At 37.8% G+C, this 17,956-nt stretch overlaps 1 protein-coding gene across 2 annotated transcripts in view; it reads left to right on the plus strand.

Moving 5' to 3' along the window:
• The window catches only part of lamc3 (laminin, gamma 3), a 126,691-nt gene that overhangs the window by 58,982 nt on the left and 49,753 nt on the right, over positions 1–17,956 (plus strand). For both annotated transcript variants that reach the window (XM_044144590.1, XM_044144591.1), the window contains one exon: positions 12,717–12,915. In XM_044144590.1, coding sequence (XP_044000525.1) covers positions 12,717–12,915 — 199 coding nt within the window. The remainder of the gene's footprint in view (positions 1–12,716; positions 12,916–17,956) is intronic.

Below are 17,956 nucleotides of genomic sequence, written 5' to 3' on the forward strand. Positions count from 1 at the left end.
TTTTTTTTAGGCCAGAGTCTGGAATAGTCTCTAAATATGAGATGTGTACAAACACTGCCACATTTTAAATCTCCACTGAAGACATATTTTAATGCTTTGTTTTACAACCAATGAACTTTAAGAAATTTTACTATTATTTATGATGCACTAAATGTTTTAAATTATTTTAGTTAATGTTGTTGAAAGATACAGTAAATGTTTAAAAAAACCCTCCAGCTGGTAGATGTAATAGTTTGTAATGTCTTTTGCTCATCCTCGTTGTTCCTCTCTGTACTCCTGCATTTTGGCTGCAGTTCGTATGATGGTTCTTCTGATATCATTACTTCCAAAAAAAAAATCTCCTCCCAGAGCCATTAGAAGATAAGAGAATAATCTGTCCAAGCTACTAGACTTTGAGCCCCTTTTCATCAGCTGCCCCAGCAGCAAACGCCTGATGGAATTGGATGCCTTGGCAAAGCTGGAGAACCAACAAAGTGAAAATTGGCTTGACTTCCTCTTGTCTCCGCTAAGCCGGTTTTGGCCATCTTCTTAGATTCCCTCCGGCCATCACTCAGACCTCAGCCAGAAGCAAAACAGGAGCAATCCCATTAACCCTGAAGTCTTGGGGTTTTTAAATGCCCAGAATGCGTGATCACAGAGAACAACTTCATCTTGGGGCATTTTTTTTTTTCTCTTTTTTCTTTTTTTTGTAGACGGATGAGGAGAGCTGTGCTGAAAGAGGCTGTGACAAAGCATGGTGGTCTGGCATTATTTGTCAAACGTTATTAGAAATGCACTGCTAAGTTACTGTCGTTCCAGTTTGAATTTGTCAGTCTGTGCGTATAACTCTAAATTGAATAATTGTATGCCGAGACAGATAGTAAACATTAATACACACGGAAATGTATAGTTAATGTTTTTCTTTTTTTTATTATTATACACTGCTGCTGTTATTTTCCTAGTCTTTGGTGTCTCTGAAGAACACGTTGCACAGATTATTGTCCCAACTGCCTAGGAATAGCTTCACAACAGCATGGTTATCTACTTTGTGCAGCGCTTGTTTATGGTTTTTCTCTACATAATGTATACACACATCTGTCACAGTGGCATTGCTAATAATGATCTCATTTTCTCTTGCCTTGTTCATAGTTGTGCATGTGTGAAGTCACTTTAAAGATTACACCAAAGTGGCAGCTGCTTTGGAAACGGCTCTAGTTTTCCCTCTCTCTGCTCGGGCTGTTTTTTATTTTTAATTTGCATTTTTGCACTGAAATCCCTCCACTGTCCGTCTTCACAAGCGTTGGAGATAATTCTGAGTGACAACACAGCATCTAGCATCACACAAAATGCCATTCTGTGACTGAATGACTGTTTTTTATTTTTTTTTCTTACTTTAGTTTCTCTTGGGCTTGCTCATATTTAATAATTAGTCATTTTACTGGCTTTACAGGGAAAATGAGGAACTGTTTAGCTTGGTCAGTTCCAGGCCTTGCCAAACAGTGGAAAATACTTTGCAGATGTTTTTTCTCAACAGTTATTGACAAAGAGGGTCGGCCAGAATTGGGAGTGTTTCAGACAGTGCAAAAGAAATTGGAAGGTGGAATTGCACTCACCTTTTATTTATTTATTTATTTTTATTTCTCTTATGCCAACATGTTGCTTACACCTGTTGGGATGTCAAAATCCCCCGACATGAAGATGTTTAATTTTGGTAAACATATTGAATTGCCTCCTCTCGATCTTTTCTTTATCTTTATTTTTTTTGTTTCAGTTTCAATCCGTCACGTCATAAATGAATGCAGGTAGAGAGTTGTGTTTTTGTGTCTGCACTCAGAGAAACGTGTACTCTTAAGTCATGCCACATTTTTTTCCCCATCTTATTCTGAATGTCTGCCTAACACTTGGTGCAAATGAATTTCCAGTCCCTTTAGCAACTTTAAGCGTGGCTGCCAGAAAGTGTTACTGACAAACAAAAAAGTCCGTCCCAAAACAGTTGCTTTTTGTCCTGCATTCAATATTTTCGGTTTCCACTTGAATATGCTGGACAGCGACTGTGGCTGTCTTGGCGAGGCGGCGCTTCATACCGATGGGGACATCGAGCATCTCAAGACCTCGGAGCCATCTGCTGAAAAGCCTGTAATGTTGATCTTTCTTCCTATCTGTAGAACAACTCGACCTGCTAAGCCTGAAGCGGGAGCAGGGCTCAAAAGAAAACAGGACAAATGTGAAGAAAAGGACAGAATTTTAATGAACTTTCCCTGTAGCAGAAAGCAGTGGAACAGAATATGGTTATTCTTATGCTAAACTCATGAGAGAAAGAAGACCCGTGTGTAAACATCCCATGGCTTCCTGACACTCGTACTCAAGCACAGCTGCTGCAAAAGGTACTTGCAGCCCGGCACGCGTAAAAGTTTTTCTTGAGGCATTGCCTTCTGGAAACATGCAAAATCACAAGGAAGTGAGAAAATCAAGAGAAAAAATATTGTAATAAATGGGTGAGAGATGGATAAATATTCTGCCTGTTTTCATTTAAAGTACCTTACTCACAAGTATATTTGACTTAATTTAAATATTTGCTGATAAGAGAGCAGTCACCCCCATGAGAAATAATTAACTGGCTGTTTTCTGATGTTTTTCATCAAAGCTTCTGGTACTGATCTTCACTAATTCTGATTTAATTTCCAAACACCTGCCAAATTTTCTAAATCTTATTTAATTAATTTGGAAGTGGAGGTTGGGGTTATTTTACATCAACCTTTTGAGATTTATATTCTTCTTTATTGTCATCTCTTCATCAGAAACATATCGGGAGTTTGGCTGGACGACATGGCTGGAGAACTTATTACGATATAAGAATTTATCGCGATACGTTCGTCAGTGGTTATCTATAATTGTTAATTCGATTTTTTGTTTTAAATATCTAAAATACTGCCGAGCTGCTGGCGTGACTGTTCCTGTTTTATCCAGTTTTCACTCCATGCCGTTATTTTTATTTATAAGCAGTTATAAGGCACAGTGGCAAAACTGTAAGCTGCTGTTTAAAACACCCCTGACAAATGTATATAAATATTGATGGCCTGATAGATGGACTTTCTGTTATGTAAAGTACACACGCAGGTTATCTAGTGCAATATTTAAAAGTTAGCAGTTTGTCCATACAGCCTTCGCCCTCAAACTGTTGCCATGGCAGCCAGTGATGGAGCCTCAGTGGCACTCGTGTTTATGCAAGGCAGCAATGATTTAATCAGACTGAGCTGATTTAATTGAGGTGAAGAGAAGCCTAAATCCTCTGATTGATTGGGAGCTCATCCACTATTCACCAAAAGTTATGCAGACATCTATCACTTGTGAGTGCGGCTTGGTGAGCTCCTGGCAGACTGTCGGCAGTGGCAAAGTCAGCAGGCTTCTAATCTTTTTGAGAGGCAGAAGAAAAGTAGTTGGAAATCAGACGGCAAAAGGCGGAAAACGTTCCTGGGTAACTAAGGGATCATTTCTAAGAAATCACTCGGTGACACTCAGCTGGTATTTTTTCATCAGCGGTTTGTGTACGTATAAGTAAAACAAAAACCTGCTTGAATGTGGTGAGGCAAATCCCAAAACGTTTAGGGTTAGTACCTTGTATGAGTTGTATGTTCATTGTTGTGAAAATAGTATTTCCCCGCTCAGATTTTGTACAAGTAATGTTCTGAGGTCCCACCTTTGTCCTAAGTGAGAAAGTAAGTAAGTGGCATATTCTTGCTTTACCTAACATTTAGTCTGTCTGATGTCTCTGTAAATTTAGATCGTGTTTGACAACATGGTGCTAGAATGAACCACAAATTCTGCTCTGCACCAGAGAACCCTAGAGCAATATGTCTGGACATCACGTCAAGTGTAGCAGGAAATGATCTGACACACACCAGCAACTCCACATCTGAATAAATCCAAAGATAAACAAAAATTGGCTTTTAGGCTGCTTAGTCAAACTCTAGATTAAAAAACGACTGAGACGCTCTGACACGACCTTAAACAGTTTGTTCATGCTCTAAAGCCCTGCATTCAAATCTAATTTAAAACTGTTTTGCAAACAAGAATAGACAAAAAATTCCCCAATAATTGTACAGGCTCATTGCCTGTTGTTGGCACTGCATAATGTTAGTTGTTGCTGCCAATGGTGGTGCAAGGACTTATTAGGATTTGGGGACAATTACTTTATCCATATTGGATCAGCTTGATTTGAATATCTTTATTGCTCTAATAAATGAAATCATCATTTGAACTCTCAATTTCATTTGAACTGCATATGATTGTCTGATATAAAAATTTTAATATGAAACATATTAATGTGACAAACAGAAAATGATGATCTATTAGTTATCTAAACTGATCTTGTAATCAATTTGTCATGAAAGGAATATGACGAGGAGTTGCCGGGTCACAGATATGCTTTCAGCTTCTTGTGGTTCTAACACACACTAAGCTGGAGTTGGAATGAAGCTTCTTTAATTTTCTTCAGTTTTTGTGGCTCCACTGGACTTCATTCATTAGTAACCGGACAGGAAGGAGGACAAGCTGAAGGGGAAGACATGCAGTAAATGGCCGGAAATAGAACTGGGACAACTATGTTGAGGACTATAGCGTCTGCACCTGCTCTATCAGCCATGTAGTGCCATGTTTCTTTCAATTTATTATGCTATTTAAAAATCGATATTAATTTATGGCCATGCAAAGGCACCAGATCACAATTTTAAACAAATAATCCACTGGTTGTTTTATTTTCTGTGTAATGATTTATCACTACAAAACGCCTAATTTTAAATGAATGGCACCCATGCACTGTAACAACCTAAAAGCTACATCTGAACACAAGTGTTTGAAATCACACGGGAGCATTAGGTGCAAATTCCAGCTTAATCGCACGATTATATTACTGGGCTCATTACCCACAGTTATGCAAGGTATATGCCATATATATTCCCAATTAATCACTTTAGATGTAATAACCATTGACTTTTATTTTCTGTGAACATGGAAGTCTCCCATTACTCGGTATCACAGTGCGTCACTCCCCAAATGTGGGTAATTACCTCTTGTCTGTTCCTCAATCAGTGGCTCTACTGGGGCTGTTCTCTAAAACAACAGTAATCTTCTGCTGGCAAAGGCTATGCTTTTGAGTGTCGCTTGAGTGGTGTTTGTCTGAGTGACTCACTGGAGAGAGCACATTTTAAAACATTGCAGTTTTACAGAGTTTCAGAAATGCAAGTTAACAGAAGAGTCGAATTTATTCATATAAATACATGAAACTTGGGGGGTGTAATGCTACCTAGAATCACAATTTACCAAATGCCTGTTTGGGCTTCAGTTCGATGTGAATTGAGTGCAAGAAAAAAAAAAGAAAAGAAAATGATACCACAAGCTTGACTTTTTATTTTGAAAAGGAAAAAGTAACATGTGGACTTACAGAGGATTCGTGTGCCTGCAACTTTACTATGACATTAATGCTAATGTTAAAACCAAAAAAGGTAATATATTTTGAATTAACTAGTGCCTTATTGAACATTTATAAAAATACAAGGAAGCGATTTCCATAGATGTTAAAAATATTACAAAAACTGCAGAGCTGTGACTGTTTTAAATGAATTCCTGTTTTAATGTCCTAAACTGTAAAAAGCAATATGGAACCAAATAAATCCTGCCAATGTGCATAAAGCAAAAGCAGTCATCCTTCTCCTGACATTTAATTGTTTAAAAACCAGGTGGCGCTGCTTATGCACCTGATGAGACTTAATTAGCATCTGGAGGAGGTTGTTAAAAGCCTTGTAGCAATTTCACCACTCTGCATTAGAGTTCCAAAGCGAGTGAATTGTGAGGATTAGATCTATGCACTGACTGCACTTCCTCTATGGATCACAGGGGATAAATGAAACTGTTTTTCCACTGTGCATTAAAATTGCGGTGATGTGTTTTCAGACTCCTGTGTGTTATCATTACCAGTCATTCTTGGTTTGGTTTGGCATGGAGTGTTGTTGACAGTATCTCCAATTTCAAATTTTTTGCAACACAAAACGATAAAGTTCTTTATGCATTCTTATGCATCTTTATGCATTTTTAGATGTTGCTAATTGTAAGTGATTAATATATTTGTACAACGGTTCTATCTTATTTTAAAAAAATGAGAATATACAGAGGTTCAAGCCACAGTATTTCATTTAGTGGTCTGAGAATAAAAGAAGCTGGATGAAAATGCAAACCACACTTTTCAGGGGCTTTCTTATTCGGGAACTGTAAATCCTTTGTCCTACACTTGAAAACGGCGCATTACTTCGGACTAATTTTAGTAAGTAAGCATCAAATATTGCACATATAAATAATAAATTAAAAGATTCAAAACCTGTAAAAAAAAAAAAGAAATAAACATTTTTACTTAATTAAAGCAATGGTAAGAATTAGCGGTTAAAACAAATAACTTACCTGCAGTAAAAGGTCTGGAGGTTTCATTTGTAATGTGATTATTTTAACGCAAACAAACGTAAATATGCCATAAGGTATCAGAAATGAAAAAGTTTTCAAACTTCTCTGGATGTTCTGGGGGCTAAATCAGGTCAGATTTTTATATAGAGCACATTTCATCCTGCGATTTAGAGGTGCTGATGGCCTTTATCCGTGGTAATCATTCATGACAAAGGCAGAAATAAAAGGAGGGAAGATATACTGCAAAGGTTCTCAGAACCACAGATGTCATTTTCACATAAATGCTCTGCATAAACAATTGTATAAAATCCTTTACTTTTCACCACTTTTTAAAACAAACAATTGTTTTTCTCTACTCCTCTTAGACACTGTCACAGCTAAAATGGAATTTATCAACAAAATGTCTTATCTATCTATCTATATATATATATATATATATATATATATATATATATATATATATATATATATATATATATATATATATGAAAAATAAATATATGTGTGTGTGTTAAATTTGCAAAAATGGGACTAAAAAACAACAACTTGGTAATGTGTATTGATCTGTTGCTTGTTTTGTAATTCCTACCCGCTTAACTAGTTCAGATGTAAATTTGTGACTCGGCTCATCTGAGCAACGTCTCACCAATTGAAAATGCATATAATAAGAAAGCCTTTTTTCTCTTTCACTACAGATTTTCTGTTTTAATTTGTTTAGACTTTTCAACTGGTATTGATCTCAAACTCCTCAGAGACGTGTTTGTTCGAAGCAAGAATGCTGTCTGTGTCCTCCATGCCGATGGCTGGACTGCAGGTGTTTATCATGCCACTCCGTTTGTGTCTGATTAGCAATAATTATCTATTTCCTTTGCATCTGAAGTCTGCCTGACATGAGCGATGGCTTACGGGATTGAACAGAAAGTAGTATTGATTACCCATGGAACAAAAGCCTTCGTCATTGAATCACTGCCTGATTCTCATTTCCTCCAAATCCCGCTCCTAAAGTTGGATGATGAATATAAATAATCGTGTCCTCTGCTCTACTCATTAATGTATCCTCACAGTAAACCTGTCACTGCTACTTGCATAAAGCAAAGCTCAGCTTTATTTTTTCCTCCTACGTGTGAAAGAAGCTATTAGAAAGAAAAAGGAAAGATGGATGGATAGAATCACTTTGCAGAAAGTTATCAGTCAGGAGAAGAATAAAAAAATGTTCAGTGTCTAGTCTATTTTTATACTGCAGCACAGTAAAGAAACTCATCGGTATTTGAAGAAAACGTGGAACCAGAGGGACTTTACTAAAGCTTGACATGTGACAAGATTGACAAAAAAGATCAAACTGAAGCTGGTCATTGAGGCTGCCAAACGTCTGAAGATGTTGCGGGCAATTCTGGATAAATACTGGTTGTGTTGTCCATATGACAACAATCCCCTGTGTTGTGGACTTACAGCTGGACTTATGGGATGCATTTATTTTCTTATCCAAAGAAAGCATCAGGCCGGCCTACGATCTCGCTAGATTGTTGAAAAATTTGTTACTCTGGAGCAAAACTAGCGCCTTTGATCTCAAATTCAAAAGGCATGGTTGGCACAAGAACAATACAGCTTATTACCAGAAGAACATCACACCCAGAGTAGTAAAAGTGTGGTGACAGCATCATGCTGTATGTGTTACCTTTCCATAAATGGAAGGACACTTTTTTTTTTTTTTACTTTTACAAGTTGGATGAAATTATGAACAATTCTAAATAGAAATCAGTTTTTACCCCAGACACTTAGTTTAGTTTCACGCTAGAAGATTGAAGATGAAGAGTGACTTTTCTTCCGTTTGTAGCCTGTTATTAAGCCTAAGGCTAGATCAGTATCAATAAAAGAAGCAGTTTTGGTATGACCTAGCCAGAGTTCACAACTACATTGGACAGAAAAATCTTTGGGTTCAGCTGAATTAAGTTATGGAAGGGAGCCGTGCAGACAATCTGACAGATCTGGAGAGACTTTTGCAACTCCCCCAAGGCTTTGTGTGCGGATGCTGTCAGATCAAAATAAGGCGGAATACAAAAATGAAATCAGAAGACGATTGCACGTAGTTTCAATTGAAACATGTACAATTATGCCACAAGGTTATTGCAGCTCTCTTGTTGCTGCAATAACATTCACTGTGCTGACATAGTATTATGATTTATTGTAAAGCACTGTAAATACAATGGGTGAAGGACATAATGTTTCATTTAAAATGAAATTCACGATATGAGACTGAGAGAGGAAAGGACAAATCTGACATAATAATGCATTCCACTAAAATAAGATGGTACTTGTTGTTTATGCAGTCGGTAATATTTTCCCAATGCTGCAAAATGCCTCATTTCAGCGCATCAGAAAGTCAATTTAAATAGCAGTTGAGATAAAAACATTCATCAGTGTGGCTGCCAATGAGAGGGGGGCCTCGCAAGGGCGCCGCACGAAAAATAAAAGCCGACTCCTGGTTGAACAGATATTGGCTGATCAGACAGCTGAATTGCTCTGAATGATGCCACAGACCCCTCACAAGCAAAATCACCCACTCAATTCCAAAGCCCTCTTAAGCCCCCGAGGAGTTCAGGATGTACTTCACACACGATTACGCACAAAAACAAGATGGCAACCAAGCATGCAACCTGTCATTTTTCCCTCTCACTTAACCACATCTGGTAGAGAATGGCAGCATTGTGTTATTGTATGAACATTTTCATCAATTTTTAAAGAGCAAATAAAGGATGCGGTGAAATGACTTGAATATGAAGTCGTCTTTTGCAAAAGAAAATATGTTTATATTAAAAATTGTATTCTTGATATAAGCAAGAAATTCTATTAAAAAGCATATTTTATCAGATATATTACATATTAACAAACTAAAAAAACTATAGGTTTTGATGGCAACATTTACAAAAATATGAGGTCAGAAATATGTTTATGTCTTGGAATTTGATCCTTTAATCCTAGACTTGAAGATGCCTGGTTTTGTAGTATGTTTAATTATCCTAATAGCACATTGGGGTTAGTAATTTTGGTTACTAGTAATCCTCATTGGGCTACTTATTTATTTTTTTTATTTATTTGCAGTTAATTTGCTCTAATTGTTTCCAAGGCATTTTAATAAGCAACCAAATCCTTACAAAGGCCTTTCCACGGATTCCCGATTTGACTGAGGCATCATCTGAAGCCTAACACTCGACACACAATTTGTGGTTTCGATTTGTTTGTATGTGTACACACCCTTCATACACTGCACAGACCACCTGGGAGACAACCCTCCCGCTTCGGTGTACGTCAGAACCCTGACTGCTGAGGTTCTCCCTCCCTCTCTGCATCCTCCGTTTTGCCCTTAACTAAATAGTCATGGAGAGAGCCCCACACTTTTCTGCAGACAGCCTACTCTGTAAATGATAGTGTTGCAATTTCCATACAGGAGTTTTTTGCTATTTAGCAGTGTAAATATTATAGTAGCTCTTTAGTCATTAACTGAACAAATGTACATAATTCCTCGCCACTTCAGATAAACATTCCTTAAAGTATCCACGTCTTCTGCAGATACAAAAAGTGTCTGCAGTCGAAGCGGACTAGTAGGAGCAAAATATCAACATTGCTTTTCGAGTGCATTTCTTCAAAAAAACACCCCACCGAACTTCCAACAACACCTCGCACAGAGCTCTATTGAAATATTTTGACCCGGGCCTGTTGTTGAGAGATTTTATCCGTGCTTTCTAATCGATGAGAGCAGATTTTGGCAATTCTGATGAAGTATGTTGGAGCATTAGCACATCCGAATGCTTTGATCTAAACCAGTCTACTGTGTTTCTGACTGTATGCTCAAGCATTGCAGGAGGTGAATCTTGTTCAAGTGAATTTTGTTCAAGGATTGCACTGTATTTTACGTGCGCTCACTTCTTGAAAAAAGATCCGCCACATCAGGCTTTTACAAAGCTATGATGTCATAATTGTTGGTCATCAGTCTTTATTCAACAAGCTTTTGGGGTTTATACTTTTTTAAGCATAAATGTATTTATATTACTGAAAATTGCTAATGGTGACGGTAACTTATTAGTAGGATTCATACTTTTTAAGGCTTTTGTTTTGTCACAAGAATCATTCTAAGCTTATTGAAGGTAGATGTTCAAAGTCTGTTTGATCTAAAAACTAATTAGAAATATATTCATTTTACATTGATGTCACTTATCTCACAATATATGATGAGAAAAAAAAATCCCTTTATTTAACACATTTCTTTTCACCTTAAAGCAAAATGAAAATGTATTAAAAAAAACGTTGCTGAGTTTGGATTCGGAAAATTATTTTAAAAAGCTGTTATTTTCATTGAAAGAGAATGTGAAACATTTCGATGTACTAATTATGGAAAGTGACATCATTTTTGGGGACCCTGGAGGATTGCAGACTACCATTAATATGTAGAGTGCTGATGAGCAATGCTATGGTTACATAAAGGCTTACATTAAAGTACATGTCACCAGCTGTTAAGCACGGAGGTGGATTATTCATGCTTTAGACGTGCGCGACATGTGAGTGATGGAAGAATGGAATAAAGGTGAATATGAATATGTCAAATTCCTTTAGAATCTGTCAACACTAAAAGCCTTTTGGATGAAAAAGAAAAGAATGAAATCCTTCAAACGGGAACAGAATAACTATGAGCTCCCTACGAACAGCATTCAAATGCTGTCATACTTGCCAGCAGGGGTGTTGACAAGTCTGACGGCTAACTTACAACTCAATGTGACAACAACACATGTCTTGGAAGCTTTTGCATTTTATTTTGAATTTGTAAAATAATAAAAAGAGTCCAGGAAGTAATCTTGCAGTGTTTTTTTAACTTTATGTTCTTTGAAAACCAGACCAGTTGTGCTGTGACTGATGCAAGACTTTCAGTAAACTGTTTACATGTCTCATATTCCTTTAATTGAGGGGGATGTAGACTACATTCCTCAGACTCAGACAGACAAACTTTGCTGCTCTGTGTTTAGACTGCTTTTAGTGTGGGAAATTGGTGTCTTGTGGTAGAAATGTCTGAGTGTGTCTTTAATTTATTGTAACCAAGCAAAAATGTGCTAATATATACTTACACAGATTCTTCGTGTAAGCTTAATAAGCAGCACCTGTTTTTCATTTTATGAGCAAAATATCCAAAACATCAAAGCCTGAGCCTTCCAAAATCATTCAAAACCCCATTACAACAAAAATAACAACATTAAAATTGTTTATAATTGTAAAGCTGAACAGAAAGTATTGTGAATATTTCCCAAAAAGTGAATTTGGCTTCTCATAAACACTTATCCCACGTTTCAATATAATTAGAGATACAAAACATTCTGTTGTGACTCTGGTTATATGTTTAGGATTATTGTCTCACAAAAAGGCCTGTTACAGGCTTCCTGTCAGAAGTCCTCAGTATTCAACATCTTTTATTGTCCATCAACTCTGATCAGCTTCTCCGTCATGCCCATACCTTGATGCTGCCACCACTTTGGTTCACAGGATGTTAGATGGTTCGTTCTGAGTGATGTCGAGTGAAATATTCTCCCCTGGCAAAGGATTTTGTTCAAGGTGTTCAATTTTATTCTCATCTGACCAGACCACTAAATGGCAACAATTATAGCAGCTGTTTACTTAGTATCTGCCAAGTTGTAATAATATTGGTCGTTTTGCGTAAAATGAATCCAGCTATAAAACCAGATTTTGGCATCACCAAAATCCCCTGGGAATTTAATAATGAAAGCTTGTGATGCATTAACACAAAAAATAGGAAATACTTTCTTGGAAAGTTGTTTTTTTTTTTTTCCATGAATACTAAATTTGGGATGAGACTGATAGTCGTTCTGTCGATAAATTTCTGTGGCTTCTCTAGAGCCTCATGACTGCGTCTCTGAATTATTGCTTTTATTTCCTGGTCCGTCAGTGTAAGTGGATGGCAATGTCCTGGTAACTTTTAGATTATGAATAGTTCTCCATGAAATGCTCAAAAACTCATATTGTTTTGTAACATAACCGTTTTTTTTAAGCTTTTCCACAGCTGTGTGTCTGGTGTGTCCCTTTGCCTCCATGATGCTCTGTTTACGGAACAGCTAGATTAATACTGTGACAAAACGACTTGCAGGTGGACTTTGTGGATTATATGCAGTGTCGGCTCTCACCACAAGCTTGTACACAAATCTGTGTTTATACTTGAGCCGACTGGCTCAGACTTTAATTATGAATCTCACTTCCTAACATCCATCCTGTGCTTTCTTTCCAACCAGAGAAATTCCTGGGTTACAAAGTCAACAGCTACGGCCAGCTCCTCTCCGTCACCTTCACCTCTGAAACCTCTGAGCTGCTCCCTGACCGGGTCACACTGCTGCTCCAAGGATCTGGAACCGTCCTGTCAGCAGACCTTTCCTACCAGCCACTGCCAGATGTCGACCTCAGCCTCACCCCACGGCGCTCCTTCAGTGTCAGGTAGTAGCAGGCGGGCGTCAGGCTGTCGGTCTGCAGCTGTGTGCACACGTTGTTTTTAAGCTACCTCTGCATTCGATTTATTTATTGCTTTTTTTTTCTCGGAAACACAAAATCCATAGCCCGGATGTTGGCATGTTTGTTTGTTCTGTTCTGTTTAGCTCCCCCTTTGTCTGAGTCGTTCTCTGCAACATTAAATTTAGTGCCCACAGAACACAGGCCTTTTAGGACAAACATGTTAGGATTAGTATTCACCCACATTGACATTGCTGTCACAATCCCAGCTGAATGCCAGGGTGAAAATGTGGTAATGAGCCGGCTCCTTCATCTGCTGGCTGTCATGTAGACCTGCCAGGTACAGAGCTGCAGCACATATCCATTTATACATGTTATGCCTTTAGCGGAGGCATTGAAAGTCCAAGGACAATACAGAATGAGAGCTACAGTCACACCAGACTAATAATTGGAAAGGAGATATGATTAATGATAAAACAGTTGTAACGAAAGGTGTAAATTAAAGAGTCTTCAGAGTATATGAGGTCACAAGCAGCAATTATTGGTGGTTGTACAAAAAGCCAAACCAAACGGACCTTTTGTGAAAATGTAATTGCCTGGCGCTTGGGTCACGCAGCGAGACAATGTTCTAAAGCAAACCACCAAGTCCACCGTTGAATGAGTCAAAATGTTTTGTTTTTGAATAGATTAACTTCTAATCTATTCAAAATTATAACTTAAAACTAATGGCTAGAAATGACCTATTTTTGTGTTTTTATATTCAGTCAAGGTTATCTATGGCTGATATTAGAATTAGTTTGACTTCAACAATTTAAAAGTGACAAAAATGTAAGTAGACCATTAAAAACAGAGCACATGTTTTTCTTCATTGGTCTGCGTATCACATAGCACATATTTATAAATGCTTCAGTACCTGACTTCAGATCAGGTTAAGCCTTTCCTGTTTCAGATGAGCTAGGATAAAATTATGTAGGTTTGCTGAGACACCAAAGTAATGGGAGATAGATGATAGTTTATATATTCTTTTCAAATTCAGAGGTGTACTTGCACTGATCAGTAGATTACTACACCTTTAAGAAATTTCAGGAAGGCTAGATAATCATGTCATGGCTTTGTAGGTTTTTGATAATTAACATTATTGGAGATTGGAGACACGTCTCTAGATGTGTGTTTAGTTAACATCTCAAGCGTACTGCTTCCTTGTTTAAAGAGAAAGTGTCTGATTTAATGTCAGACAGTAAGACAAAAATGTCATGTGATGTTATATGCGGAGTATACAAGTATCTTGTTTCAAATTCATATATATTTTACTTAAACTTTATCGTCTCAGAAGTTTGTATTCTGCCTCTAAACGATTGGTGGTTTCTTACAGGTAAAGTTCCAGATTCCATTTCAATACTCCTCAGTAAATAGGGAAAGAAAAATCAACGATAATAAAGATAAGATATGTACATAGCAAAACAATGTTGTCGTTTTTTGCATATTTTATTACATACAAAAAGCTATTCCAGGTGAAAAATGTTGCCTTTACTCATGTTTGCCAGAAATGTGTTTCATTGTTCTCTGCTGTTCATTAACTTGTTCCATGTTTTTATTTTACCTTACCTGAGCGACCTTCCTCCTTGTTGGCTAACATATTATAAGTGTCTCATAAGAGGGGATTCATTAAGAAGGGTGTGATTGGCGAGTTGTCGCTACTCTTTCTGGTATATCTGTAGGATTTGACTTGGTTTATTTATCTTTTGGTTTTTAATTCAGTAGTTTGGATTTCAAATTAAACATTTTATCTGTATTTTAGCGTCTAAGTTAAAACGTCTCTGACCCGCAGCAACACTTTGCTTTTAGAAACTGCAGCTTCACATAAAAGAGTGGTTTCACTCACTCTCTTACTGCATAATGCATAAAGTATCCTCCTACGTTTAGACAGATACGTGGTTCCGCAGCCATCAGATCACATTTTGCAAAATAAATTAAAAAAAGAAGTGCATGTCTATATATAAATTCAGAGAGAATTTATAAACGTGTTGCGTTCAGTCAGTCTGAGGCAAATATTTGGGATCTTAATGAGTTCCGACCTGTCAAATATGCAGAAACAGGACCTGTGTGAATGCTGCAATAATCACAGGCTGGATGTTGTGATTAAGACGGCAACAATCAAAATCAAGCACATTTGTCATAAAGCAGAAAGAGAATTCTCTTTTCTGATGTCTTTGTGTTGCAGTACTGTATTTGTGATTGGAAACAGCATCTGCGGTGTCTTCTCTGACTAATATTCCCTGCCCTAATTACATGGAGCATTTTGCAGAATGTTAAAATGAAGAAGTTATAAAACTAGCAGCCTTCCTAAGTGTATATATATATTTATGCATGTCATTCTCAGTTTTCTAGTTGTAATGAAGCGTGTTTTCGTATTTACTACCATCAATAATGGCTAATACAATATTTTATTTGGAAGTTCTTTAAAAAAAAAAAAAAAAAAAGTTTTCAAAACTCTTTGGAACAGATGTCTGGTTCCAGGTTATTAAATTTAGGCTGAGTCTCCAGTATGCTAAAAGGCCTAATTCCTGCCTCTGAGTCCGCCGTGCTGCCCGTTCACAGCGAAGCCTGTGTGACATAAAATTCATCATCTGTGCCAGCCCACTAAACTCCTCTAGGACTCTCTGATGATCTCCGTGTGCTGCTAAGATGTTTTTGGGACCGTGTGCTCTGGCTGCAGTAATGCTCCCAGTCAGACAGTGGCGTCAAACACACAACAGAAAATAATGAGCCGGCTTGAAGTTGAAGAAGAAAAACAGCAACACTATTTAAGGGTTGAAATGTGGATGTGTTTTGATCTGCCGCTGCTATTCTTCAGATGAATCTGGAGTTCCCTTCATAGGTGGAGATTGATTGAAATGCTACAGATTTAATCCAAAGCCATTGGGTGCCTGGTGGAAAGCTGAAGCTGAAAATAGATTAGAAAGGAAGAGTTAAGTTTTGTAATCGCCAAGCCATAGTCCAGAACTAAACCTGACAGATAGTTAATACAAGTAAGTCAAGATGTGGATGGTGAGTCTTACCATAGGACATGTGTGTCAAACTCGAGGCCCGGGGGCCAAATCTGGCCTGCCATAGCTTTTTATATGGCCCTCATTGATGTAATTAAATTATATTTAATTACATCAATGAATCCCTCCATTTTTTCACAACTTGTCAACATTCACGTGACATAAACAAATCCTCACATTTTTTCTGATTTTTATTACAAATATTTTTCAAAATTGGACAAAAACATTGGGTTTGACTGCTGCCTCCGCAGTACTTGATGCCAAGTTATAGTTGGTGATCAATTCGACTAGTTATTATCATCATACATTAGCACACGTACAAAATTTTCTTACAAATATCTAATTTGGCTTCATAAAATCTGTGATTTTGATTAGAAAAATCACAAAATCCAATCACATTAATACTAATAAGTAGTAATTAATAATTAACATCCAAATCCTGAAGAGAATCAGAAACTTCACCCGGTCTCCACAGTTTTTGTACTCTTGTATGATAGAGGGAGGGAAATTGTATTATATGGGGATATACCTAGCTAAAAATAATTATATTTCAGATTTTTTAAGTATTGTAAAAATCCTTTCTTATGGGATATTTTTATATAAAAAGCAATTAATGTTTGTTATACTTTGACATAACTAATTAGTCAATATTTGTAAGGAAATGGCCTCCTTAGAATAATTCAGATATTTATTTTCTCTCAAATAAGTACAGTCCTCCATTGACCCATGTGTTTGCGTGTGTGTGAACTTGTGAATCAGTTGCTTTCTTCGCCCAACATTTTTATTTTATTGGCGCCTTCATCTCACATCAGACTTCCTGCCGCTCTCCTCGCACTTTGTGTCTAACAAGACTCCCCATTGGCCCCTCTCAGGATAAAGCGGTCAGCGCGGAGGCAGAAGCGGCTGGCACACCGAGGCGTAGTGGTGCTGAAGAGGTGAGCCCCGGTGTGACAGCCTGTGGTGGATCGGCAGGCTAATCAGTCGCAGAGAGATCTCATTAGGCTTGTCGACCTCGCCGAGTGGGTGCAGGTGGTCCGGTCCCCCACAATGAGGCTCTTCCAAAAACAGGCTCAAGTTATTCGCTCTGTTTTTGTTTCTTTTTCCTCCACTCGGCTGGGAGATACGCCGCCCCGTAATCCTTCTCATCCCACTCTGCTCCTCCTTCACACTCTTTGTTGCAATTTCTCTCCTATTCTCCCTAAGTGTTGTCCTAATTGTCCTCCTCAGCAGCCTTGGACCAACTTAACCTTCCATGCATCATTTTATCCCCTAAGCGAGGTTTTCATTTTCTCTGTTTTCTTTAGGCTTTATTTGAAACAAAGCAAAGACGCAGCAAATTGTTTAATAGAACTGAAGAGTCCACATGGATAGGGCCCTTGTTATGCAGCGGTGTAATGTTTTCTTTGTGCCTGACAGACAACGTTTCAGTCTGCTGGATAGAAACAGTCCTTTATAGCCCCCTAATGCCTCTGGGATCCCTCTTCTGAAGTCTCTGTAATAATGGACAGCTACCTGTTGGCTGCTGAAAAACACAGTAAAAAACAAACATGTTAAAGTGTGTGAAATTTGAGGAAAAGCTACCAAACCTCCCAGCGTGATGAGTATGTAGTTTTATGTTTTGTGAGGAGACGCTGTGCTGTGTTAGGTGGGCAATGGTTGCAGCAGGTAGAAGGAAGCCGGACAGAATCTTGAACAAGGAAACGACTGATTGATGAATGTTGCAACGCGGAAACCTGCTGTTTCAGCTCGAGGGTCGTAATGAAGGCTGCGCGGTGTAGACGGTTCTCAAGAATCCCACCGTGATTGTTGGCAGTTCAGACAGGAGCCTTGTCCCTACGATGGTGTTTGTAGTTGTTAAAAACAGAATTTGACAGGAGAGTTGTCAGCCTGGTTGAAATAGTTTTTTTTGTTTTTTTTTCTTTTGGTAAAGGTAGAAATGTCCAGTTCAGCTGCCATTATGTGGTGAGGAAGAGATGCAGAGA

Source organism: Gambusia affinis, linkage group LG17, assembly GCF_019740435.1.
Source record: "Gambusia affinis linkage group LG17, SWU_Gaff_1.0, whole genome shotgun sequence".
NCBI classification, from domain to species: Eukaryota; Metazoa; Chordata; class Actinopteri; order Cyprinodontiformes; family Poeciliidae; genus Gambusia; species Gambusia affinis.